The sequence below is a fragment of the Struthio camelus genome, chromosome 3 (assembly GCF_040807025.1).
Source record: "Struthio camelus isolate bStrCam1 chromosome 3, bStrCam1.hap1, whole genome shotgun sequence".
In the NCBI taxonomy this organism is placed as follows: domain Eukaryota; kingdom Metazoa; phylum Chordata; class Aves; order Struthioniformes; family Struthionidae; genus Struthio; species Struthio camelus.
In genome coordinates, this window is record NC_090944.1 from 80,644,664 (window position 1) to 80,670,950 (window position 26,287).

The following is a 26,287-nucleotide window of genomic DNA, read 5'->3' on the forward strand; positions in this document are numbered from 1 at the left end:
TCAATATATGGAAAATATATAGAGGGTATATACTCTACATCTTTATATTTATTGGTGAAAATGCTGGTTGGTCAGAAAAAAAAATTCTACCAATTGTCTGAGGACAGACCTGTAAAGTCTGTAGAGTTGAACGCAAAAAACCTAGTCCTTAATTGGAATGGAATCAGATGAGGCTGCAGAAAGAAAAATATTATATTTCTAGTATTTCAAGATAATACCGAAAGCAAAATGTTTATACTATTAACCTGGGAACTGATGCTGTGAATGCTACTCATTGCTTATATTATATTTATTTTAAGAAAATACTTTTTTGATCCTTCTATAGGAAATTAGGCAACATATTAGCAAGCAAGGAGAAAATCTCAGCTGGCTGAAATCTGGACTTGCTGTTCTGACTGCAGTATGTCCTGATCTGGAGGCCAAAAACACAGAAGATGAGCTTTGTAAGCTTTCCAGTGACTTCAAGGGACTCCTAGATTCATTGGCTGAGGTACTGTATAAGAGACAAGAACTCTCCATTTACAGTGCCATATGAAATGACATCAATCATGGTTTCACAAGCATGAGTTCCCTGCTGTGTGTTTTTAATTAAACTGCAAACATTCAACAACAAAAGATCCATTTGTACTCCATGGGTACCAAAGCCTTAAGACTGCCAGACAAAAATACTGGCAGTAGGATAATGGATCTTTGCAGAGCTGGAAAGCATAAATGTTTCTGAAATCAAAGTGTCTGTATTTTTAGAAGCAAAGGGTAACATTAGTTTTCTAAAATCATTTATTAGTGAATATTGGCAAAATTGTGGTAGATATCGGTTAGTGGATATAGAACTTGATTTTACTTTTGCAGCTAAAGCTGTAATTTGGTTTATGTATGTTTTAAGCTGAAATAATAAAGGAGCTACTGTAAAGTAGTTTCAAATCATTAGGATTCAGCTATTGCAATCTCCAGTATAATAGACACAATGGCTCTCCAAATTGAGGCTATCTGGCATGTACTAGATTTTCAGGAAAAGGCTGTCATTGTCTGAGGTTGGAATGGTAACCAGATGCTGGAACTGCTGGAATCGTGGGAAGTTTCTAGCTGATAAGAAGCAGAACCTCTCAGAGTCTACTGAACCTTCAAGATCTGTGGAATCTCAGGGAATTTACTGCTCCACAGTTTTCACAGTGGAAAAGAAAGATCAAGAGAAGCATAGAACATCTTACACTTAAAAGCTTGAATAGCACCATTTGAAAAATAATTCAGGATACAGACTTCAAATTCCATTGTTAATGTAGATTCTTTTGGAGACCTTTAGTTGTCATTGTAGTTGTTCCAAATGTAAAAAAGTTCCATGTAAATTTATCAAGATTTTCTAAACTTCCATGGTGTGGAAACTACATTTGGAAAGTTGTGGGAACTGATGTTCTGATTTCCAAGGGACTGCAAAAACTTAATGCTTTATTTCTTGTATTAAAGTACTTGCTTTCTCTCTCTCCTAAAAGCAGAAGTAAGGAGAGCACAAGTGTCCAAAGATACAAAAAGAAAATAAGAAATAGAATCTGAACTTGTTCCAAATCTAAAAGTGTAATCTAAATGCCACTATATACTATAGTGAAGGTACTGCTGATTCTTAAAAGTCTGAATAAGGTTTACAGTTAAATTAACAGCTTTTTAGTCGTATAGGTGAGACTATTTAGAGCAGGACTCACTGTGTATTTACAGATTTCCGCAATTCTTTTTGGAGAGGAAAGGTTAGATGTTTGCATGTGACTCTCCAAAGTGAATCTAGACTATAAATAAATAAATAAATAGGTCCTTACTTCTTGACTACTTTGTGATGCAAACTCTAAAATACAGGGAATGTCTGAGGAACAGATCCCTTATCTGAGAACCAGCTATGAGTAGTTCGTGGAATCATACAAAGAGAGAGGAACTTTCTGATGTGAGGAATAAGTATACCTTTTCCTTTATAAAACTTGAAACTGTGATTGTGTATGCCATAAGACCATAGTAATAGGGCATTTTAATATATTCCTCATTCACCAGGGCATTGCTCTAGAAGGTCTAAAAGGCAGCAAGATTTTTTGTGAGTTTAGTGCAGGTGTTTTGTAAGATGGGTCAACTTGCAAGGGTAAGACTGCATCTCTTTTCCAAATGGTCACCAGTAAGTGGCTGTCATAGACAGCCCTTTACCATATGGCAATGTAGTGAGGAATGTGTCTAAACCAGAAGGTCTCCGCAGTCACATTTTTAAATCTGTAGTCATTCTTCCAACATTGTTAGGTGTATGCTAAGAATGTAGGATATATAATACAGTAAATCATCTAAATACAAACCATTTGTTACAAAAATATTCGGTATATAGATGTGCCTTTCAAATGTACATGTGCCCTTCAAAATGAAATATTTACAGTTATCCATAATTGTAGATTGAAAAGATGTTAGGCACTGTTGGAAACTGTGTCCAGTACAAAGAAGAAGTTAAGAGTGCTATTGAAGAGTTAATCACCAACTCTAAAGAAGCCCAAGCAGAGGCTGAGATGATCTTGGATACAGAAAGCTTATTACAAGCTCAGCAACTACTACTTCATCATCAGGTAGGGCGATTACTCGTGTCCACATTTGATTTTTCTTTCTTTTTTTTTTTAATAATGTAGAATGTATGTAATTACTAAATTTTGTTTTGGGTGTTATTTCCAGTAGCACAGCTCTGTGTATTTAAGCTTGCAAGAGTCATAATGGAAATCGTCTTACATGACCTGGTATTGACTTCTTATAAAGAAAAAAGTATCCAATCACTTTTAAATATTAATACTCAAAGATAAGCTTTCTTCAATTTTAATTGCATATCTGTTTACTTCAGACAGGGGTTTTGGGTTGCAGAATGCATGAAAATCAGGCCCTATTTACTTGAAATTTTGTGTAAATGTATTGTACAAGTCTGAAGTCTCTCTCTTTATGCCTTTTTTAAAGATTGATGTCAGATGTGATCCTAATAAATTGGGCCAGGGCCCAGTCCCAGTTTTGGAAACTTCTCCACACTAGCAGTTTTGATGTGGCCCCAACTCTAAATGCTGAATGGGAGGCATACCTCCAGCCTCACCTGTTCCTCTAGGTAGCTACTGCAGTGACAGATGGTCCTCAAGTATATGGGAGTAGAGCAAGAAGTGTTTATTTACTGTGGTAATGTTTGGTCACTGCCCTAGCAGTAGTTCCTAGGTTACTCTAAGGAAAAGAAGGCAATCCAGAGATAAATTTGAGGCAACATTTTAATTTATTCTGTTTCTATTTTTAACCATTGTTACATCTGTGTACATAATCAAAACCATGGCTGTTTGCAGCGTTCCGACTGACGGCGAAAACTATGATAGCTTTGCAAGCGATGCCCAGTTATGCAAGGATAATAGGTCAAAACTTCTACAGATTACAATAATAATAAATCATATGGGTTGCATACTGTAAGAGTCTTGGGTTCTAAGCCCAAATATATGAGATTAACTTTGAGGCCTGCTGAGTAAGAATTATTTACTGTCAATGTTTGGGCATTATGTAAGTGTTCTGTATTAATCTGTATTTATATGAGGTAAAACATGTCTTGTCCAACTGACAGTGCTACGTCTTCTGTTTTATCTAAAGTGTTCTGTGTCTGTAAAAATTGTTGTGTATGTTTCAGTTCTTATATGGCCTTTTAATACTCTGCAGTCCTTATCCATCATAGGATAGGTAGCATTAATAGTTAATTTATCTCCGAGTTCAGACTCTTCTGCTGTTTTGGTATAGTTTGGTATGGTGAAAACAAACTTTGTTAAAGATCTCAAGGTTAACCAGGGTAGAACTGGCCTGGCAGCTGTCAGCTTACCTAGCAAGACTGGCAATGGGTCAGGTGTGTTAGGAAAGGACAGGGGATATAGTCGCATGAGCTCTGATAGTACTGCAAACCAAAAAGTATTGAGGAAAGGGTTATATAATTTGGACATCCCCTTAGTGCTCTCTAATCCATGCTTAGAACAATATGAAGCTGCAGCCTGTGCCTCACAGTGCCGAGCAGACCCTGATGCTTCCAGGGTGATCATGAGGAGCTCATACACTTGAGACTACTTTTGCAATTGCTCAGTAGTTGCAATTTCTGCTTTCTGAAATACTGCTTTGGATGAATGGCTGTATCTTCGCTCTTTCCATGCCATTTGTGTGCTATGGCCATTGTGGGTACATACACCCTTTGGATTCCATGGCATCTATTCTATGAGTTTATGATATTCCCCAGAATACTTCCTGCAGTTTATCCATTTGTTTGTTAGTGTCTTTACATATTCCTTCAAATGCAGAAAGCAGAACTTGTGTGCCAGTTTCCCAAATGAGCTAAAAAGAAACATGTAACTGTGTATCATTCCTGTTTGAATGAATTCCTCTAGCAAAGGACAAAGAGAATCCGGGCAAAGAGGGAAGATGTGCAACAGCAGATTTCCCAGGCTAAACAGTTGCAGATTGAAGGTGGACTGCCCAGCACAATGCAGGAAGATTTACAGAAGTTGGAAGGAACATTGGAGAACATGCAGCAGACAATGGAGAAACGAGAAGAACAATTACAGGTGGGTCATTTGTATAGAGAAATAAAAACCTGTGCTTTATCCTTTTCTTTTTTTTCTTTTTTAGTAAAGAAAAAAGAGTTTATATTAAAAAAAATCTGAATCATATTAGTTAGATTTTTCATCATCAGTACCTCCATCACAGCTTCTTGAAGCTGCTAGATACCTTATTAATTAATAAAGAACCAGCGTTCTATTTGGAATTGTTTACAATTCTCACGTTTTCAGTCATAGCAGATATTTTAACTATGAATTTGCATACAAGGCATCTGTTAATTAAATTTTAGATGGACAACATGTCACCACTGGTCTTTACAGGTGACACTGTCCTTTAGTGAGAGCTTTTAGGCTGGATATTAGGGTAATGACACTTAAAGCTGTGAAAATTTAGTCTTCACAACTACTGTGTGGAGTACTTACTATCATCCTAAAGTAAGAGGAGGAAGAAACAAGACACAGAGAAATTATATGGCTTGCCCCAGGTTATATAACAAATCACTGTCTGAACTAGGATTATAATTTATAGCTTCTTGCACCTAAACCTGAAGTGCCCTTTACCTTTCTCTAAGCAGAATGGTAATCCAGTTATTGGGCATGTCCACCACTTTGCTTGAAAGTTTAAAGTCATCAAAATTATTTCCCATGTAAAAGTACATGAAAACCAAATGATCAGTGGAGCTCAAAGAACTTTTAAATGTAAGAGTTTCTTGGTAGAACTATTTTTTTTCTGAAGTGGAATCCCTATGTGAAGTTTTAGCTTGGGCCTTGCTTTACTTCAGAGTCAAGAAAATATTTTGTTATGGTGACCAAATTCTGATGACTAAGTAATTAAATGCTATATATTAATCAAAATTTTATAGTATCTAAAAAGAACAAATAAATTCTTACGTGTATCATTTTTTTCCTACTATTTTACTGTAATTTATTTAATTAAAAAACTTGAAAACCTTTTAAGGAATTCTTGAATACCTGTAGCCGTAAGCATAACCATCTGCAGTCATTACTTCAGAATTTTTATAGGCTGTACCAACATAAGATTTAAATATTACCTGCACCTGAGAGAACAGTCCTTTTCTACACAAGACAATGTCAATCAAAGTGAAAACTCAAAGAAAATATCTCTTTCACTGGGCTCATATAACAATTTTATCTGTAGGGTAGGCTGAATTTCAAGAGAAATTTCTGTATTTTATAAGTTAGGTCCTTCCTTTTTTCCCTTTTTAGTAACTTAAAATGAAATTCTTCCACTCGCTTTGTTCTTGCTGTCTTTTCCTTTTGTTTTCTGTAGGTCACAATAAATAAATGGGAGCAGTTTGAAAGGGACAAAGAAACAGTAGTAAAATATCTTAATCAAGCAAGCTCTGCACTTGAACGTATCTTAAACTTTAGCAGTTTAGAGAGCCTCTCCACAGAACTGGATCAAACAAAGGTATTCGCTGTGTGAAATACAGGAGCTCTGTTATCATTCTGCCTTGCATGTTAAAATGTAGTAAGCATGTTGCCTTCAGTCTTTGCATGGCTTTCCTGTTAAGGCCATTGCGAATTGTGTAAGTCTCCATCAGAGTGGAGACTACGTAGACTGCATATTTAGAGGTAAAAAGTTATTTTACGAAAAGATCATGAAGAATTACCCAAATCTGCCTCTGAAGCACTTGTATAGAGGGTGAAATGATTCTGAGGCCTTCCTATTTTATGATCAATGAGATCACATCTGTACTGATAAACTAGACAGTCTCAAGCACTATGGTGTCATCATCCCATGTGCTCTTTATCATGATCTGTTCGAACTAGTGCTCTTCTAGCCTGTAGGAGCAGGAGGAGGATAGACTTCTGCTGTATGAACACTAACCATAACATACCACTTGCTCTTAATACCAGAGAATGGTCCCAGTCCATCTTGTTTACTAATACTGAAGTAGTGAAAGTGGTTGGTTTTCCTCAATAAGTGTAATGCTTTTCATGCTGTTTTTAACCCTTGATGAATCTGGTACCAGACTGTACCTATCTTGGTTATTCTCAGCATCTATTGGTGTGGTGCATATGTATCTCATGTGTGATATAACATAGTTGCTAAATAAAGTGAGATTATAAGCTACATGATACTACAAAATCTTCCATGTAAAGGGCTTTATCTAAAGATTAACTATAGATGGTTACCAAAAGCATATAATTCCCCTCATTTCACTAATAATTTATTGAAGAGCTGTAGAACAAAGGTGGAGTTAAAATATTTTAGACATATAATTATAGTTTCAATTTTATTTGAGGTGTTTTGCTCAAATGAGTATTTCTTAACAGGGACATGGAAATAGATTTCTTTTGAGGTTACTTCTATATGTTTAGACATTCAAAATGTACATTTAGTAAACACATTACCCTGTGCAATACTTTCTCCCACCAGAAACATTGGGAAAAAATATTTGTATGTGACTAAATGAGATCTGTTTCTCTGTTATATAAAAATATATTAACTTATACTAATGTCATGCATCCTTACAGGAGCTGTCTAAACAGACTGAAGCCATGGCGGTGCAGGCTGAGAATCTGGTGAAGAATTCTTCTGAGATACAGCTTGGTTCAAAGAACAAGCAATCCCTTCAGCGACAGGCAAAAACAATCCAAGAACAAGTGAAAAAAGTAGAAGTTACTCTTGAAGAAGAGTATGTTCCTAACAAGTTGTAATATTTCTTACCCGCTATAGGAATATATTAGATCTCTAGACCCCCGTCAACATTTTGTGTTGTCTCATCGGCTCCATCATTTTCAGTTTGCTGTGGCTTAGTAACCCAGGTTATAATACAAAATATGTCAGAAGAGTAATATGTGCAAATGAACAAAATCTGATGTTTGCTGATACATAGTTTAGAAAACAACTGTAGTCACATCTAACCTATCACAGTTCTTTTTAAGGCCCAGCTGAAATCTTGTGAAGAAGGGATGATAATTAGGATTATTCTTGAGGTACTAGTCTTTCAGAAAGAAAAAATGTCAGTGCAAATGTGAAAACAGAGCATTTACTATGTTTGCCTGAGTTTTCAGTTTTCCACTTTCTCCATAGGAATGTCAAGAAGTGCCTTTACCTTAGCTGAATGCCCAGATTTTATTTCATGGACGTTATCAAAAACTGCTTCTGCTACTGCAAATACGAAAAGGCATTATTTGCCAAACTTCATTTAAAAATGGAAAGTCGTCCAAACTCCAAGAAAATACTGTTAAATCCTGTAAATATTTGTAACTTTTTTGTATTTGTAAAAACTTCATCCCTTTTCACAATTGAGAACTTAAGCTGTCGTCATCCCTTTTCACAATTGAGAACTTAAGCTGTCGTCATTATCATTTTTTAATGTGTGTGTGTGTGTATACATACATATATACATGCACACATAGCTATGTATGCGTATCTGAGCTTAATATTTTTGAATATATTAGATTTGACTCACAAGTCAGAGAGATATGTGTCAACTGGATATGTTGCACACTGGAGTTACTATATAGATGAATTTACCCTTACCAGATTTAGCGGATACCACCTCTATCTGAATGCTAGTCAAAGGCAACGCCAACTTTTTTGTTTGTTTCTCTATCCACCGTTGTCAGGCTACCCTGACTTTAATCTGGTGCCTTTTTCTCCATGACATAAAGAATAGTTGTGAGATGGAGAGTAATGAGCTTCTGCAGCAGCTTCAACTTATTCATGGTTAATGGTCTAATTTTTTTCATATATTGCTTTTAAAAAGTATTACAATGATTCCTGATCAAATATTCTGCCATATCTTACTTGCAATTTTCTGTTATCCATTATTTTTTCCCTGATATTACTGAGCAAGCTAATACAATTTTTTTGATTCAAGAAATTCATCCTTCCATCAATGAATATTCACTTTTTCATTATGTGGCATCTATTTTTAAATGAAAGCCGTTGTTCATATCCCCTTTCAGCCTAGATTTGGAATTGGTTCTGGTTCAATGTGTGAACTATGTAGAGTATCTGTGGTACTGCAATGCCAGAGATGAAAATAAATAAATAAATAAATCCCTTCTGCAAAACATGCTATCTCTATAGTGACTCTGCAGAGCATGTAATCAGTGTGTAAGAGTTATGTTGTAACTCACGTCATCAGCAAAACTCTTGTCCCAGTAATTTGAAGTGAAATTCTCCCAAGTACATATAATACATACTGTGCCAATGAACAGGAAAGGGAGGGAAAAAAAGCAGCTCTCTGCAGTCAGCTGCACAGCAAGCTACCCTTCACAATCTGCAGCTTTGTTACAACTAGAAGGAAGTCAGATACAAAGGCAGAGGATTTCAAGCTGTTCTGCCTCTAATTTGGTCCCTTCTGATTTCCAGCTATATCTTTTCCTTGGCTAGATTTGAGTAAAATCCTTTTTACACTTTGTTTTCCTGCAAATAATATGATTCATATATAAATTTGTATATACGGATATTAGTGAATACCTGTTGACATTGCTAATTTTTATTTTTGAAAATGAATAGGAGAAAACATAAAAGGTTAACTTTAACATTTTAGATGGCATCTTTTTCTTTAAGGCTTCCTCTAGCTTTACTGGAAAAAACAAAAAAATCACCAAAATCGAAAACAAAAAATTTTTAACATGGAATGATTTTTAAGGCTATATTTAAAAGCAGAATATATTTTGGAATTTTTTAATATTCAAAATTTTCAGATGAAATTTTATTACTAGTGAACCAGAAAATAGATGTTTTGCAAGCTCTGTGCAAGAAAGACCCACATTACCGCTGGCTTCTTTACGTTACTTTGAAAGGAGTAGAAACCTGTATACCAGAGGTTCACTCTGCTAAGCCTTATATAAACGTTATGAGGGCCTTAGAGTTGTTGTTTGTGACAAAGAAAAAGGGTGCTTTGTTTGCTGTCCAGGATGTACAAGAATCAGTCACAGTCTCTCTCTGTTTAGCATAGCTAAAATGTATGTTTCAAAGAATATAAATACATTGAGTTAGTTGGGTCATAGCTGTTGTTGATTCTTTGGCTTGATATGAAATCATTGCCTCAGAAAACACAGACTTTCTGTAAGATTAGCAGATTGCTATTGTTATAAAAAACAAGTTTAATAAAGTAGTCAAGCTTTGCTGATTATATGTATATCTACAATACACTGATTTTAAGCATTCTGTTCTGTTGACTAAATATCTATCATCTATGTACTCAGGTATCTCTTTTTTAGGTATCTGATATAATCATATTCCATATTATTTCATATCAATGGTACTTTTGTTACTTTTTCTTTTCTATTCCTACTACCATGAGATTCTTGGTACACAGCTGATAAATGATACTGTACTCTCTCTCACCTCTGGGTGTCCCCACTAAGGTTGATATAGTTGTACACAGTCTGAAAGAGAAGTGAGTTCAACTTTGGGTGCACATTTTGGTCCTCGAAAACCATATGATATTTTAAAATGACCCTCCTATAGAGTGAATAAGTTGTATTTTTTTATTTTAGCAAGAATATAGGCAACTTCATTATATAAAACTGTTTATTCTCTCTAATTAATTTGGTTAATTTTAGTATTAAAAGCATGGAAATGGTGAAAAACAAGTGGGATCATTTTGACAATAATTTTGAAGCTCTGTCCATCTGGATAGCTGAAAAAGAAAAAGAACTGGAAACTTTGGAAACATCATCATCTCCTTTGGACATACAGATCAGCCAGATCAAGGTGATTGGTTCTTGTTATGTTTAGCGTTGAAACCCCATTTCTCTGTCTTTATGCTAGAGGCTGAAAGGGAGAACAGACATTTGATTCATGTGTCCAAACTACCCTGGTGTAAGTTTGTGCACAAAGATGCCAAGCAGTAGGGTTCTACATAAGCTAAAGGAAAATCCTTATAGGCGGCCTTCTCTGTTGGTGTTTAGTTTACACATGTGAAGATTTTGTGTGTATGATTAAAACTTATTTAAGCTATATTCTCTTCTTTTTTTGAGTCATCTCCACTGGTGTACAAAATAGCTACATAAATACAAAGTGTAGGCAGTCTTTGTATTATGAAATGTACATCAGCGAGTGGACATAGAGCGTGACATTAATTTTGCCAGCTAAAGCTATAACTTGGTTTATGTATCTTTTATGCTGAAATAATAAAGGAACTGTTGTTCTTGGTAGCTTCCGAACCTACATACCATTTATTGCTGTTGTATTTACACATAACTTCTGTGTACATATTCTTTTAGTTCCTTATTTGTATCTGAGATGCACATTGTCTCCAAACATTGCCATTTCAAGGGCTGACTTTACATACTCCCACAATTGAAAATTGTCCTTCTCTGAAACTGCATGTTTTCAAGGGGGCAGAGTTTTTCAGTATGCAGTGTTCATTGCAATTTCCTTAATCTGTGACCAGCCTGTTCTTCAGAAAGTGCAAAGCTTTGCAGTTACTTGCAGTCATGGATCAGACTGCCGCTAAATATTTCCAAAGGATCCCATAATGCATTTGTTTCATGTGACTGAAACAGCTTATTAGCAGACTTTCCTGGTCTTAATTTGGTGACAACTTTATGTATGCCAATTAAAAAAAACTCCTCATTTCTTCAGTGAAGAAGAAAACAATGCTTGAATTATAGCTTCATCACTGCAGTAATTCATAAACAGTTCCCTTTCAAAACAATATGTATACATCTATTCCACTAGCATACATTGTCGTGTGTCCTTACTTGTTAATTACTAAATGAGACTCCAATATTTAAGACAGCTGAGAAAATAAATGGATCAAGTGATATTAATAATGCATTACAGGGTAAAGATAATTTCAGTCTGTCTAATTGGAGCCAAATTAAGTCCAATTAGTCCATTCAAGCCAGTGCCCTGGAAATATCATTCCTTTCTATGTGTGCAGATTAATAGTAGCTATTGCATTACGTTGTAAGTTTCTGAAAATTCCAACATGATTCTTCATAGTTTAAGTGTCACGACAGGAGGAAAATGGTCAGCAAGTAATGTCCCAGTGAACAAAGCAGAGAAAACCCTGCAGACAAAGGTTAGGGAACATAGTTGTAACTCGGGTGAACAAACCATCTTGATGAGCTGTGATATGTGGAACAAGTCATTTAGCCTCTGATACCTGGACATAGCTAAAGGTTCACTTCAGTGATACCATCATATGCCTAATTGTGAAGGTTTTGTTATGTTTTGTTGTACATTTCCTAATGCGTTTGTGTCATAATGCCAATCAGCATACTTAATTCATAATTTCAAGTACGTCATGCTAATACCACAATATGAAGCAAATGAAGACAAATAGTATGTTCAGCATCTTTGGCTGACCAAATAAAAAAGAATTGAGTCAGCTGAACATGCCTTTCGTACATTCTAGCAGTAATATTCTGGTTTTGTTGACATTTGCAAAACCCCTATGGCTTCAGCAAAGCCAAGATTTCACCTACACATTTTTCAGAAATTCCTGATGGACACAATGGCAGTTACCACAAGTAGTTACCACTGGTGGCAGCCTCACTAAATGTTTGAAGGCCTCAGTTATCCACCTTCTCTTATGTAACTGAGGGAATTTAACAGAATAGCGTGGGAGTAAACAAGCGCTGCCTAATTTCTGTCTGCTGCCTTATTTGATAATTTCAGCTTCAGGGTTGCAAATCTAGTACTTTTCCTCAGCACTGTATTCTCATGCAAAAAAAGGTATTTCATGATCTGAATTCAGGATATATTGCATAAAGAGCGCTTATGGGTGCTCTTTTTGTACTGTCACTCTCTAATTCTAGACTCTGGATGTTGCAGTAAACCACTCCTGAGCTATGCAATAGCAAGTAAGATACTGTTGTATTTTTATCACATTTATGACAGGAGGTGAGCAATTTTGATGCGTCTGCGAGTGCCTTTTGAGGGAAGTTTTCAGCTGATGTCGTATACACATATATCTTAACAGCATCATCTCTGAGAAGAGCTCTGAGAAGAGCTCTTGCCTCTTTCATTCCCTTTCCAGTGAATATTTTTGACTGCTCTCAAGAAGAGCTCTGTGGACATGCTACATCAACAGAAATGAAAATAATTCTTCAGTGAAGAAAAGGGATATCTCCAAGTTCACAAGTGTTTACTGAATAAATAGTTATAGATGCCGTAAGTTTATGTCCTGCAGGTAGCTTTCAGGCTCACCTGTCATTTGCAATAAAAGTAAGCATAGATAAATAGGAGACAGCTGCTGTTGTGCAGTTGGTGAAATCTAAACCCAGTGCTAGTTTGCCTTTACACATTCACTTATTGACATAGAAGACAGCTGAAAAGTACCAAAGACCATTATCACTACTGTTTCATGGTGAATTCCTACTTCTGCTCTAATGTGGGTCCTTATTTAATCCTCTGTCTGAGGGCAGACTCATCCTATGTCAGCATCTAATTAAATTTATACTTTATGATACCATAGGATTTTAACTTAGAGATGGAAAATAGCATCTAATGTTTTTCAATTCATGGCATGTTTTAATTGTAAGCTCTTGAGAACTTACTAAACATATAATCAAGTGTTATGGTCCAACCCCTTAACAACATTGTTTTTAATTATATTCTTACTCTTTTTTATCTTGATGATTAAGTTATATTTATTTCAACACTTGAAGAGCATTGTTCATTAATTTACTGTGAAGTAGGAGATGCTAAACTATCAACCTTTTTTTCTGCTTATGAAAATGTGCATCTCAGTCTATTCTAACTCATTTTCTTAGATGCTGTTTTTAGGGCAAGCTGTTTTTCAAAACTGTTACAGTGCTAATTTCAAGAAGAGAAAGGGAGCTTACAGGCAGGACTTTCACAACCAGTTATTTCAAATGGTCACTCAACTCTCCTCTTGTTCGCTCTTTTAATGAAAAAGATCAATAGCACGAGTAAGCAATGGAAGGCTATAAAGATAGTTAAATTATTTATTAAATATAAAGATAATGAAAAGCATACTGTGCTTTGTTATTTACTATTACTTTACATTTTAGGTTATTAATAAAGAAATAGATGGTAAAATAAGTGGAATCCCCAGACTAGAAGCGGAAGCCCAGTCTTTTTCCCAGTTTGTTACCTCTGGAGAACGTGCACACATTAAAGCCAAACTGACCCAGGTCAAAAGGTATTGGGAAGAGCTAAAAGATCATGAACAGAGACTGGAAGGAACAATCACTGGGAATGCCTCAGCACAGCAGAAATATGAAGAAAGTCTCAAACAGGTAGACAGTGCAAAATCTCAATGGATTATTTACAGCAATATATCAATTGCTCTTTTTTTCCCCCAAAATTGAATATAAAATGTCATATTATTAATAAGGTGAACCAGAATATATGGGTAGAATATGTGGCTTTAAAAAGTAATTTCAAGGCGTTCATAGGTAAATCTATGCTTTGAACGACTTAAAAGGGAGGTTCAGGAAGACATCAAAATACCGACACTCCAAAAAATCGTGTTATCTCTCAGATAGTTTAAGTGATTCTCCTGGATGTTGCAATGGTAAACCACCTCCAGACTTGTTATAAAGTCTATAATCTCAATCTCAGGTTGTCCATAGATGCATGTAGTATATTATGAGGGAATAAATTGAATATTATTATTGTCCTAGTCTCAAGGAACTGAGTGCAGACAGCATCCTTTAACTTCAGCAGACACTCAGCACTGCAGAAATTAAGATTTAAATTCCTCTTGGCACTAAATACTTGCAACATATAATTTAAAGTATCGTCTGTGTATTTATCATTCTTTTTAGAATCTCTGGTTTGCCTTTACCTCATAGGTGCAGCAAGCAGTGTCCGGGTTTGAAGCTAAGCTGGCTGAGCCTCTTACATCATGTGCCTCATCAGCGGCGACGTACGGGGTCCTTCAGGATTACACGGTGAGAGCCTGGCCAGTGAGCCCTGCCGCTGCAGCTGGCGAGAGTCCAGCAGCACAGAGGAATACCGAACAAGGATGTGAAATATCCTGTTGGCCAGGGGGCTGCCTGGTCCCGGGGGGCAGGATGGGGCAGGCAACCCGAGGGGGAGCCCGCAGCAGGTCAGCCCATAATCAGTGCTGCGCTCTGAGGCATCCCTGGCGCGGGACTGCTGGAGGCTGTACGGGGCCATCGGAGGCGACTGGCAAATACGTTCAGTTTAGCTGAGCTAGGGAAGAGGCAGAAGCTTCCTAAGTGGGTGGAGGCCCCTCACCCCGCTGTGGGAAAAAGGTGAGCGTAAAAGTAAGAGTTAAACTCCAGGTTCTTGATTTGAATTTTATGCATCTATAGCATTATCAGGTAAGGTAAGAAACATGTCTGTTAGACAGTATTTCTCCGGAGTGCTTTAATGAAACTTGGGTCTTGGTATAGAGAAATCTGTGATTTAAAAAGGAAGTGGATCTTCTTGGGAATATTTTTTCTTTGACACTGTGCAGACTGGATGGGGTTTCAACAGACAGTTTTTATCTGTGATGCCAGAAGTCCGTGAGTATTTGAACACTTGACTTGGGTCAGTCCATTTTAAAAGGAAATAAATACTGGATTGGATGGTTTAGATTACAAAAAAAAGCCCAAATCTCAGGGAATTTGGTCTAGCATTTTTGCCTTTCTCTACAAGTATGTAATATATTCTTTCTACCATAGACGTTATCTTCCTTTCTAAGAAAATGTTAAACAGACTTTTAGTCAAATTAGTCTTGCAGAAAAATACATAGAATTTCTTCCGAACTTAGTGGTAACTACTTACAAAGGCTGTATGCAAGGAAGACATGGCACTTCAGCCTCAAAAAAGCTTGATACTTGCTGAGGAAAAGACTTGGAGAATGGAGAATTTACTCAGACAGCACATTTAATCATTATTATTATGATTTTTAAACATTACTAATACAGTGAGTCCTTAAATACTGTCATGCCTACAGGATCATAATGATTTCATGTCTTAGTTTGAAATTATATTTTATTTTTTAGTTTAAACTTCAGCAGTTTGTTAATGTGTAATTCACATTTCCTACTCTATGGTGTTGCTTTCGTGATTACTGTAATTATAACCATTACTATTGTTGTTATTGCACAGTGATTAGTTGGAGCTTTACTGGTTTTAAATCTGTTTATTCCATTCTGTGTTTTTTCTAACTGATTTTACTATTTTTCATTCATTTCCATATGAAAAATTTTCCCAGCCCTCTAGAAATAGGACACAGCACGTCAGTTCCACATCAGATGCCATTTCCATGGAAAAGATATTTGGCTCATGTTGGCAAAAGTTTACTATAACCATTCCCATATCTTTTCCATGTCGGGACGTGGGATGCAGATGTGGCCATCCTCATATATTGGAATGAGGTTTTGTAGCTAGTGTATCTGATAAGCAGCTAACAGCTGTTTGTCAAACAGCTGTTAGACAAACGGTAGGGAATTTGGCGCTTGGTCCTACATGACTGTATGGTGTCACATGCCCATTCAGAAGACCTGACTCTTTCGTTGCTGGCAGGCTTTTCCTTAACACCATTCATAGGGAAGTCTTTCATCGCTACAAGCTGGTGGTGATCAGAAAGCTTGGGGCCTGCATGTCCAGGACAGATGTGAGAGAACTGTGTGCTGTGCAGTGACTCCATAATCCGGAGGGGTGTAGTGTTGCTTCAGGCTTTGGGTGGCAGAGTACAGTTTTGTCCACCATTATTATTGTTGTTGTAGCTCTCATTTATGTATCTGGCTTTTCTTTCTTTTCCGTGTTCATCAGGACCTTTGTCATAATGTGAAAAAACTGAGCAATGCTCTGGCTTCTCTCTCAGCCTGTGCCCGAAAGGTCTCCAACAAAGAAAAAGCTGCTCAGGAGGTGACAGCGTTACAGCAGAAATATGAAAAAGTGCTAGAAAATGCTAAAGAGAAACAGACCTTGTTAGAGACTCTTCTAGCTCAGTGGCAGAAGTGAGTAAACTCTCACCTTTATTATGCCAGATACTGAGACCTTCCTATGGTCAGTCTATGAGGAGGAGGGCACAACCTGAGTTGATAATGCTCCACATCATTGTGATTTTGTTAGGCACGAGAAAGAGCTGTCTGCCTTCCTCACTTGGTTAGAGGAGTGTGAAGCTGCAGCCAGTCCTTCAGAGCAGTATGTTTCAGCTGACAGAGTTAAACTAGAAGGTGAACTGCAGTCACTACAGGTATGTTTGAACTGAAAGATACTCTCCCTACATTTCATGTTCTTTTTTTCTTTTTTTTCCTTATACCTTTTAAAAGAGGGACGTGCTCAATCTCACAAATTGCGTAATTCTAGGCTTTGGGTGTGTCTTAGGGGCATACTATGTTATTATTGCTGTTATTTATAAAAAATATGAAAAATTACATGAAAAATGATATTTGAAAATATCATATGCCTGTTCAGGAGTAGGAATGTTTGCATATATCCTGTTACTTATCAAGGAAAAACTGGTCTGCTTTCAAGAGGGTCTTTCCTCTAGAGAAATTCCTTTTTTCAGACATTGCTACTTCCTTTTTTCCACATGTAAGGAAAGTCAATCAGACAGCAGAATGTTCATCGGTTTTACGTTCACAGTGAAAACACTGATTTCCCAATTGCTTTTTTAAACACAAAAATTCTATTCTATTCTAAAGTATGCCTTCCTAGGCAGTTTTTGCCACTTGCTTTCGGATTAATATGAAGCAGTAGGCCAAATGTATCATCTTTTCCACCCTTCATGAAGCCAGTGAGTCCATAATTTCACTTTGAAATAATATTGAAGAGAAGAAATTTTTTTTTGTTTTGGGGTTTTTTTGGGGTGGCCAAAATTTGTGGCATTTTCTCACAACTCTACTATTGTTGAGGGTAGCTAAAATGGAACAAAATGCGATGCAAAACTTAGTTGTTGATTTTAGCCGCTGTCAACAGACAGTAGAGCTGTGTGGAACGGTTATGCTTTGTCATGAGCAGAATAAAATCTTTTATGAATCCTTACTGAATTACAGCTGCAAATCTAGCTGTCTGAGAGGTAGTCAGCACCTCCATGAGACCTGGACAGACCTTTATTTCTTTAAGGATTTGGCTGTGCTCATTCCTTTGTCTCAAAGTGGTATATTTTATTATTGTTATTTGGCATAACGTGATGCAATTTTTCATTTAAAGGCTATATCCATTGTTTTCCCAGGATTTGCGAGCTGATATTGAGTCCCATGCTTCAGTCTATGCAAACCTATTACAATTAAATGAGTCGCTGTTTCCAACAGTTTCCAACCAGTGTGTAAAGGTGATTAAAGAAAAATTTGAAGAGCTGGATGAGAGGTGGAAAGCTTTACCACAAACTGTTGATAAAAGGTTTGTGCTTCAGAATGTTTTTTATGCGTTTAATGATAGCAACCAGTACTCAGGTGAGGAATTCCAATCCTGAAACTTAGTTTTACAGTATGACCATTTGGAAAACAGAGATTTACGGATAGAAAGTTTCTGTTGCAAGGATGAGGGACAGGAAATGGCGACAGTGGAGATGATTGTCTTTACCCAATTACATTTTACTAAATAAATTGATATATCCATTTTCTGGGGTTGCATGGTTTGAACGTCTGATGACGGAGCCATCTGTACTCTAGCTATTGAAAAATCCATGAGGATGGAAAGACAGAAGCAATGAGGAGCAGGTTACTGGAATCAAGTAGTGTTCAACTAAACATTGCAGCAATCTGCAGTGTAATGTCAGGGATCTCATGCGTGTTATACATCTCTGGATTTGTGGTCCTCAGCATCTGGCTTTGTAAAAAAACTCTTTACAGATCCCTTTAAAAATGGGAATCCCTGACGTGTGGGAGAGAGCATGATACAGCAATGTTAACATTACCTTGCAAAAATGCAGTGAACGGAAACTGCCTTCTAAGGGAAGAATTCTGTTCACCCAGTTCCTTTCATCTGCTGTGCTTGTAGTAAAGCGAACCAATGAGTTTGTAACTCTGTCATAAAAACCCAACAAACAAACTTGTCAAGCAAGTAGTGTTTTCATCAACTTTTTTTTTCATTTCAAATTGATTGTAAATGACTAGGTATTACTTCTAAAATCTGTAAGATCTGCTCTTCATTTCTTCAGCTATATGCTTTACCTTGTGCAAAGCCACACTATTGTCCTTTTAAACCATTTTGAAGTTTTCATTTGCCATAACAATTATAAATACCTGATTGTTGGGCTGCTGCCTCGTCTTAGGCTCAGTGATAGTGCCTTCTTTTTTGAAACTGTTTATTATCATGAATTTAGAGGTCAGTCTCTTTGGTGATGAACATATATATTTTGCTATTTGTAATGTACCTCAGATAATAGACCCTGGTCCATGACATGGTGTTTTATAAGAACATGTCCATGACAGAGGTGTTTTATAGATACAGTTATATTACAATATAATAATTTTGTACACAGAATTTCATCTTGACAATTATGTAGAGAATTCCATAAGGGAAATCTTGCAACAGGTGACCTTTTTTTAAGATCAACATTTAAAAGCTTAGTTCTGCTAGGTGCTGAGTACTCCTCTGAATACATTCCCCAGCTGTGTTCCTTTGAACACAGTACAGCTCAGCTTGAACACAGTACAGCTCAACACTTCACCCTCACTTACTTCAGGGGATGTTGAACACTCAGCTACTCCACCCCCATCTGCATTCATGATACTGTCGCCTTAAATGCAGTGTTGTAGATATTGTAAACAGAATTGTTATGTCTGAAAATTGAAGGTTAGCTTCCATCAGTATCATTATCTTTACTGAGACTATCTGTACAAAAGAAAACGGAGGAGTGTACCTCGATGGGTTGGGGCATTTCTATCATTTGATACCAAAAAAAAAAAAAGGTAGAAACATAAAAGAGAGCCAAACTATTGCTTTCAAGCACTGTCGTGTTATTCCCCAGTTTAGAAATTTATGTAGCAATCATCACATCCAAAACAGAAATTCACATTTTAGTTTTCTCGTTCCTTCCACCTGGCATTGATTTTAGTGCTGTCTAGTCAACTATGATTTTGATTAATGTATTTCAAGTGGTTTCATGTTTATATCTGACATCCTATAGGATATATTTCCTTCGATCTCTTGTTGCTGAACATGGGCAATTTGATGAGCTACTGCTCAGTTTTTCGGACTGGATTAAGCAGTTTCTTGCTGAACTACAAGCCACTTCAGAAATAAACACAACTGATCGACAACTCGCTGTATCTCACAATAAGGTAAACGTTTGAACATAAATATGTAAGATAGAAAGATTGTACAGTGCATTCAGCTAAAAATTCCTCTAAGGCGAGCATTAAATCATTTGTGTGTGCTTGAAAAATGATACTCTGCTGTAGCCACATGCAACAGTTCTGTTATGGGACTACATTGAAGCAAACTGTAATGCTGAATATTTTTTATTAGATTCCCCTTAGTAGTACTTGTTGCACCGGTAAGTTTAGTACTAAAATGTTCTCTGAACTTTTGACTGGAAAAAAAACCCACCCCTCCTATTTCCTTTCTTTCCCACAGGACCACTTAAAGGAAGTTGAAAGTAAAAAACAGCAGCTACAAAGTCTGAAGGAACATGTAGAAAAACTGTGTTCTTTCAGCTGCCCAGAGGACCACCAGACTTTGCAGGGAAAGACTGAAGATTGCTTTCAGATCTTCCAAGAGGCAAGTCAAATGACTAGCCAAAGACAAGAGGCTCTGGAACAGCTACGGGTATTTCTGGAGCTCCACAGTGCTGCATCAAGTATGCTCCACCAGCTGAGGCAGACAGTGGAGAAAACAGGAAATATGGATAAAGCTAAATCTGAATTACTGCAAAAGGAGCTGCATGATGTTATTCAAGATCTTAACAAGCTGGAATCTCTTGCCGTCAGTTTGGACAGTTCCCTTACTAAGGCCCAGTATCATCTAAAACATGGCATTTCTGAGCAGAGGACCTCCTGCAGGGCTGTGGTGGATAATCTGTGCTTGGAACTGGAGGCAGTTCAAAACCTACTGGGAACCAAGCAGAGTGAGGCAGAAGCTCTCGGAGCCTTGAGGAGATCTTTTGTGGAACGTAAGGAACAGCTACTGAAGCGTATTGAAGATACTGAGGAAAGGGCTGACAAGGAAGGTCTGAAGGAGGCAACGCTGCAAGCCCTCCAGCAAAGGTTAAAACAAAATTAATGTCTGAGATTGGCACTTCTTCATTTGCTTGCATTCCGTAGACTTTTTTTGATGAGTTGGAGGCATGTTTAAGATTCATTCGTGAGCACCTTATTTATTGGCATTTTGCAAGGCACATGAGTCCTTATACATATTTAATAATATTTCATAAGTGAGCTGTCTGGATGGTGGAAGAACATGAGCAGAACACTTAGCATATCCCTCAAATCTTTTACGCTGAAGGAATAGATAGGGCAAACTTCGTCACTGGGAATTATTTTGTCCAAATGAATCCAAGCTCCAGTTATTAGTAATTCCATACAACATAGCTGTCTCTACTCTTATGGAATTGAAGGTTGTACATGTGCTAGGAGGAGTTGAAAACACACACTATGATAAAGTATTAAACTAAATATTTGAGTTTATTTCCAAGTCACTGTGTCAGGTGAAAGGCTGTGTATATAATCTACGTAATTATATAGCTGTATATGTATCAGAAAGAAATCACATTCTGAGCCTAGCTGTAGCAGAAAAAATCTAGGTAACACTTTGTTTTCAAAAGGTATTCTAGGAAATATTAGAAAAGAGAAACTCTATATCCAGTAACTCTGTGAGTAGCTCTTCCTTTCTTACTTTCCCCTTTTCTCTCGCTCATGAAAGTAAAGCTATGTAAATTTATAACCAGCATTTTAACTTGCAGATTAAGGATCTTTAACCAGTTAGATGAGGAACTGAGTTCTCAGCAGCATGAACTCCAGTGGCTCATGGACAAAGCAAAACAAATAGCCCAAAAAGATGTAACACTTGCTTCTGAGATTGACAAAGAGCTAAATCGCTTAGAATCTCTGCGGGAGGATACCAAGAAAAGTATACGTGAAAAGTAAGTAGATCTCACATTTTAAATGAGAGAGGAGAGTGTCCTTCTTTTAGTGAGGGAAAGAGACCTTGTTATTTGAGCTTAATCACTTCTCATATTTTATGGTTTCCCAAAGAAAACCAGAGTCTACATGTTAAATACTGAGTTAAAGCATCAAAGACACTATACGCCAGGATATTTGTACAGGTTGTAATTACGTTATTAGTAAAGCCAAAGAGAGGTGTCCTCAAGACAGTAGGGCTGGGCTTTTACTAGTGTGCTGTTGTTTACTCGCTTGAAAGATAAGCAATCTCCATTAAGATTACACTGTCACTTTCCTTCTAGCATGCATTTTCCTTTTGCACTGTGTATGTATTTCCAAAAATCCTATGCTCAGTGATCTGAAATCGTTCCTGGATTTAAGTCTTTTTGACGGCCCAAGGGAGCAGGCTCGTAACAGTCGTTGGAGTATAATCGGTGATATGAAATAGTTTTGCGTTTCAGTGACATCCTCGAAATAAGCTTTCTTCTTAATCTTTTCTTGGTCTTAACTGCCTATTCATCATCTTTAAAAGAAAACTTCTTCAAATGTTCTTTTTAAATTTGCATTTTCTTTTGTGGTAAAATAAGTGCCACACCCATTCAGTACTACATCATCCTCACTGCACGTAATTTTTCTCTATGTGCAGAAGCAAAACAGTTCTAAGCCTGGCTAATACTTACATGGACATGTACAATTTGGTCATCCCCATGTAGCTGCTAAGCTGAGGTACTGGAATAATATTTCAAAAAAATATTTATTTGTGCTCAAAAAAAAATTTCCTTCAGTTTATACTGTACTGCTATCATTTTTGTTTTGATTGAGACCATGCAGATATTTGTTAACATGCTGCCACTTTACCACATATGCATTCCCTCTTGTAAATCTCTGCACAGCCATGTGAATTGCGTTTTTGGTGTTTTCACTTGAACTCAGTCTAGTTTTCCAAAGCGTGTTTATGAGATGTCTAAATCTGAAGTGAGTGGAAGAGGATAGTTTTGTTCAAGAATCTCCATCACTCGTTTTTCTTCAGCATTGCTGCTAATTTGGATTTCATGATGCCACAACCCATTTTTCTTACATCAATAAGTCTTTAGTAATAGTAAAACAGGTAACTTTCACATAGATGCCAGGAGATGAAGAATGCCTAGTATTAAAATATCTGCACTATCTTACAGATGTGTTGTAAGAGTAACTGTGTCGTTAGACTCTCAAATACTGGGACAGTAAGTGCCATCTGTATACATAAAACTGGAAGATACTCAGGTACCCCATGATTCCTTTCTAACAGAAACATAATGTTAATGTTTGTTTAAAGTGTTAATTTAGTAACCTGCCTTAACTATTTATTTTAAAATGTTTTCTCTATCGCATACTTGCAGACCTTCCTGCACCTGAATATTTTGGAGAGCATTTTGGAGCGTTAACAAAAGCGCCAGGTTCTAAAGTGATTGCCTCTCTTTCTTAGCAATGCCATGTTTCCCTAATTCCTTTCATTGACAAACACTGTTCTTCAACTAAACATGTCTAGAATATTAGCTCTTTGTTCTCTGTCTTCAGCAGAAAGACTGAGAATTGATCGAATGTGTTTTTTTCTTCTGTACATTGCATGAACAGATACAGGTTTTTGTACAGAAGAAGAAGTAAAAAATAGGCCTGTTCCTGGCAGCAAGTTATTCTGTTTTCACTAGAATGACAGATGAGTTAAATATAAGGTTTTAAACCCAAAAACGTCTGTCTGATAATTGGAAGATGAAATAATCAGAGTGATCGTGCATTGCTTTAATCTTTACTTCTGATCCTTTTTATTCAAAAAAGTTCCTAATTCTCCACATTAAAGAAACAGGTTAAATAAATGACCTGCAAAAGCCAAAATCATTGATTTTTGATTTCCAGTCAGGAAGACACTAACCTCAGGAAGTGAGACGGTTGAGTTCAAGTTCCAGCATTTCTTTTGTTCAGGATTTTCTATATATGAGATGAGGATTCATACATTTTCCTCAGTGAGGTGCTTTGTGATGTGTAGACCCCAAGTGATTTGTAAAGGCTCAAAATAACATTTCCTTGGCTGGCCAAATCATACTTAGTACTCCATTTTGATTCCTACATACACCCCCGTGCTGAACTGCTATGTCAGGTTCTCTTGCTTCAGCAGCAATGTAATGAGTGGTGCTGTCTGACACAGCCTTCTCCCTTTTCAGAAAGGACCAGTGCTGTGTTCTTATTGATCTGATGAAGGAATATCAGAGTTTGAAGTCAATGGTAATGAAAGTCATAGACAGTGCCGACAGCGCTTCTGCGATCAAATCAATTTGGAAGGACCATGAAGATGTTAGGCGAACTTTATCCAAGGTAATTAGAAGTATTTTCATTTAAGGGATTTAACCGATCTTGACTTCAGTGGATTTTTCTGTTTGAAAAGTGGCCTTGAGCTGTGTTTGAAGTTCCTTGAAGTTACTGTCAAATCCTGTCAAACTGACACTCGGGATTTAAATCCTACTGATTCTGATAAAGAGGAAAGAATATAGTCCTTTCTGCACTTTTGGTGAGATCCATTAATGTGTATTTGATTGGGGCTATTTTAAAGTACATTTTAACGCCTAAAAATGTAAACTGTTAAGCTGCACTTTCCATATAAATCTATTTTTTATGTAAAATACATGAAAAATTGTGTTCCCATCACAGTATGAGAAGATATTTCCAGTCAACATACTTCAGTGTTTTTCTATATTGGATAATTTTTTGAATGGATAAAAGCTAATGAAAGAAAAAGCTGACACTGGAATATTGTTCTCTGTCACAGGAAGAAAAGCCTTGCTATCTTCTTGAACACAAATCTGGCTCTTTTTCTGAAGTTGGCCACTCATTTATGTCTCTTTCCCTAAGACTACTTTGTTCAAAGAGATACAATGTTGATACTGACTATTGAGAAGAGATGAGGAAGTTCTGAGTTAAATACTTTCCATTCATTTGGAGGATAATTTCATTTGGAAGCCTGTTTAGCTCTTCATTAAAAATTCAGTAGTCAGAACTATATAACCAGCATTCCAAAGTATGTGTATTTTTAGGCTCTTTTTAATAGACATTTGAACTAGAACTATATGCCAAGTATTCATCAAGTGAAGACAGGAACAGAGCATAGATTAATTTTAACCTATAGTGTTTCAATATCAGTCTTATAAAGAAGTGTGCATAAATCCCATATAATTTCTCTCTTTAATGTGAGCTTTGGCATGTGGAAAAATGCCCTATTGCCACAACTATGGTCACAGCTGGACCTGAAGGAGCTGGAGCACAACAAATATTTTTCCCAATTTCTGGCAGCGTGCCATAATAACATAAGCATGGCCATACTGGATCCAGACTGGCAGCTTATCTCATTGTGATCTGCCCTCAGTATTTTCGCATCTTCCAGCAATCAATTTTTTAAAGACTTCCCTGAGCCTGCAATTGCAAATTTAGTAGCCCTCAGGGAATTACCTTCCATGATTTTGTCTAATTACTTTCTAAACACATTTGTACTTTTGTCTTCCAGAGTATCCGGTGGTGACAGGTTTTATAATTCTAAATTTTGCTGGCAACACCCTCTCCTTACCTTGCTGTAAGGCAAGAACTGATTTTAGATAGTAATTATTCAGTGATGTGTTGCTGCTATTCAATTTTAGAGATGGAGTATCTGAAGAGTAAAGAAAATTTAAAATTACTTACCTAAAGTCCCATAGATAGCTTGTTAACAAGTGGGAAAAATCCAAAATTTATTATTCCCATTTCTGTGCTTTAATTATGAGAAAAATCTTAATTTTTTATTACACTCATGAGAAAGCCATTCCTGTTACTCTGTGTTTTGTGACATAGTTAAATGTTAGCTGGCATGCTGAGTGAGCGGAGCATTCCATATACCACAGGGCTAGAGATGGGTGGCTGGAGCACTGGATTTTTCTTTCTTTCTTTCTTTCTTCAAGGCTTCATTAAACAAGCAAATATTTATGTTCACAGCATGAAGCTGCCAAGAATGATCTGAGTGATAAGCAGAAAGATCTGGATAGTTTCACCAATAAAGGAAAACATTTGTTAGCAGAATTGAAAAGAGTTCGTGACTGCGACCCCACTGCAGTGAAAACAGATATGAACTGTACAGTGGACAAATGGCTAGATGTAAGAATCTGATGTTTATACTCTGAATACAGTTTTTAAGATGCGCAAATGTTGCAGTATTCATATTTTCTTAGGATCTTAAAGTGCAATTGTTTAGTAAAGTTTACTTTGAAATATATCTCAAAAGGTTATTTTGGTGATTTGGCATATATTGTATGTACAAGGTCATGACATTCATTTGCTAGATTTAGAAAGATGTCTGATAACAAACTTAATGCATGAGTGTAGCTAGTCTAAATTAGCTCAGTGCGCACTTCTGAATAAAAATTTGGGTTGGATTCTCCCTAATGTACATCAGTATTATTTCAATAAAGTTAATTGAATTGAATAAATTAGGCATTAGATTGTATTAAGTTAAAAATGCTGAAAATCAAAAATATCTTAATAAGATGTGAAAATATTTCAAAAGACAGTATTATAGCAGAGAACATGATATAAAAGCTAATAAATTTACGTTTTTTCATAAATATTTTATGTTTTCAGCTTTATTAGCAAATTCTTATATTACTTAATAAAGACAAATATAACTGCTTTTAAAAATAAAGTTTGTTTGAACATAAAACTCTTTTCCAGTCAAATATATAGATTTT

The 26,287-nt window shown here is 36.5% G+C and overlaps 1 protein-coding gene across 8 annotated transcripts in view; it reads left to right on the forward strand.

The window, feature by feature from the left end:
- Positions 1-26,287, forward strand: part of SYNE1 (spectrin repeat containing nuclear envelope protein 1) — a 324,712-nt gene that overhangs the window by 116,213 nt on the left and 182,212 nt on the right. For all 8 annotated transcript variants that reach the window (XM_068938684.1, XM_068938685.1, XM_068938687.1 and 5 more), the window contains 16 exons: positions 326-490; positions 2,415-2,582; positions 4,398-4,574; positions 5,860-6,000; positions 7,071-7,231; positions 10,122-10,272; positions 13,545-13,772; positions 14,331-14,429; positions 16,267-16,454; positions 16,570-16,693; positions 17,675-17,841; positions 19,574-19,727; positions 20,023-20,651; positions 21,347-21,526; positions 23,744-23,894; positions 25,539-25,697. In XM_068938684.1, the coding sequence (XP_068794785.1) occupies positions 326-490; positions 2,415-2,582; positions 4,398-4,574; positions 5,860-6,000; positions 7,071-7,231; positions 10,122-10,272; positions 13,545-13,772; positions 14,331-14,429; positions 16,267-16,454; positions 16,570-16,693; positions 17,675-17,841; positions 19,574-19,727; positions 20,023-20,651; positions 21,347-21,526; positions 23,744-23,894; positions 25,539-25,697 (3,042 nt within the window). The remainder of the gene's footprint in view (positions 1-325; positions 491-2,414; positions 2,583-4,397; positions 4,575-5,859; positions 6,001-7,070; positions 7,232-10,121; positions 10,273-13,544; positions 13,773-14,330; positions 14,430-16,266; positions 16,455-16,569; positions 16,694-17,674; positions 17,842-19,573; positions 19,728-20,022; positions 20,652-21,346; positions 21,527-23,743; positions 23,895-25,538; positions 25,698-26,287) is intronic.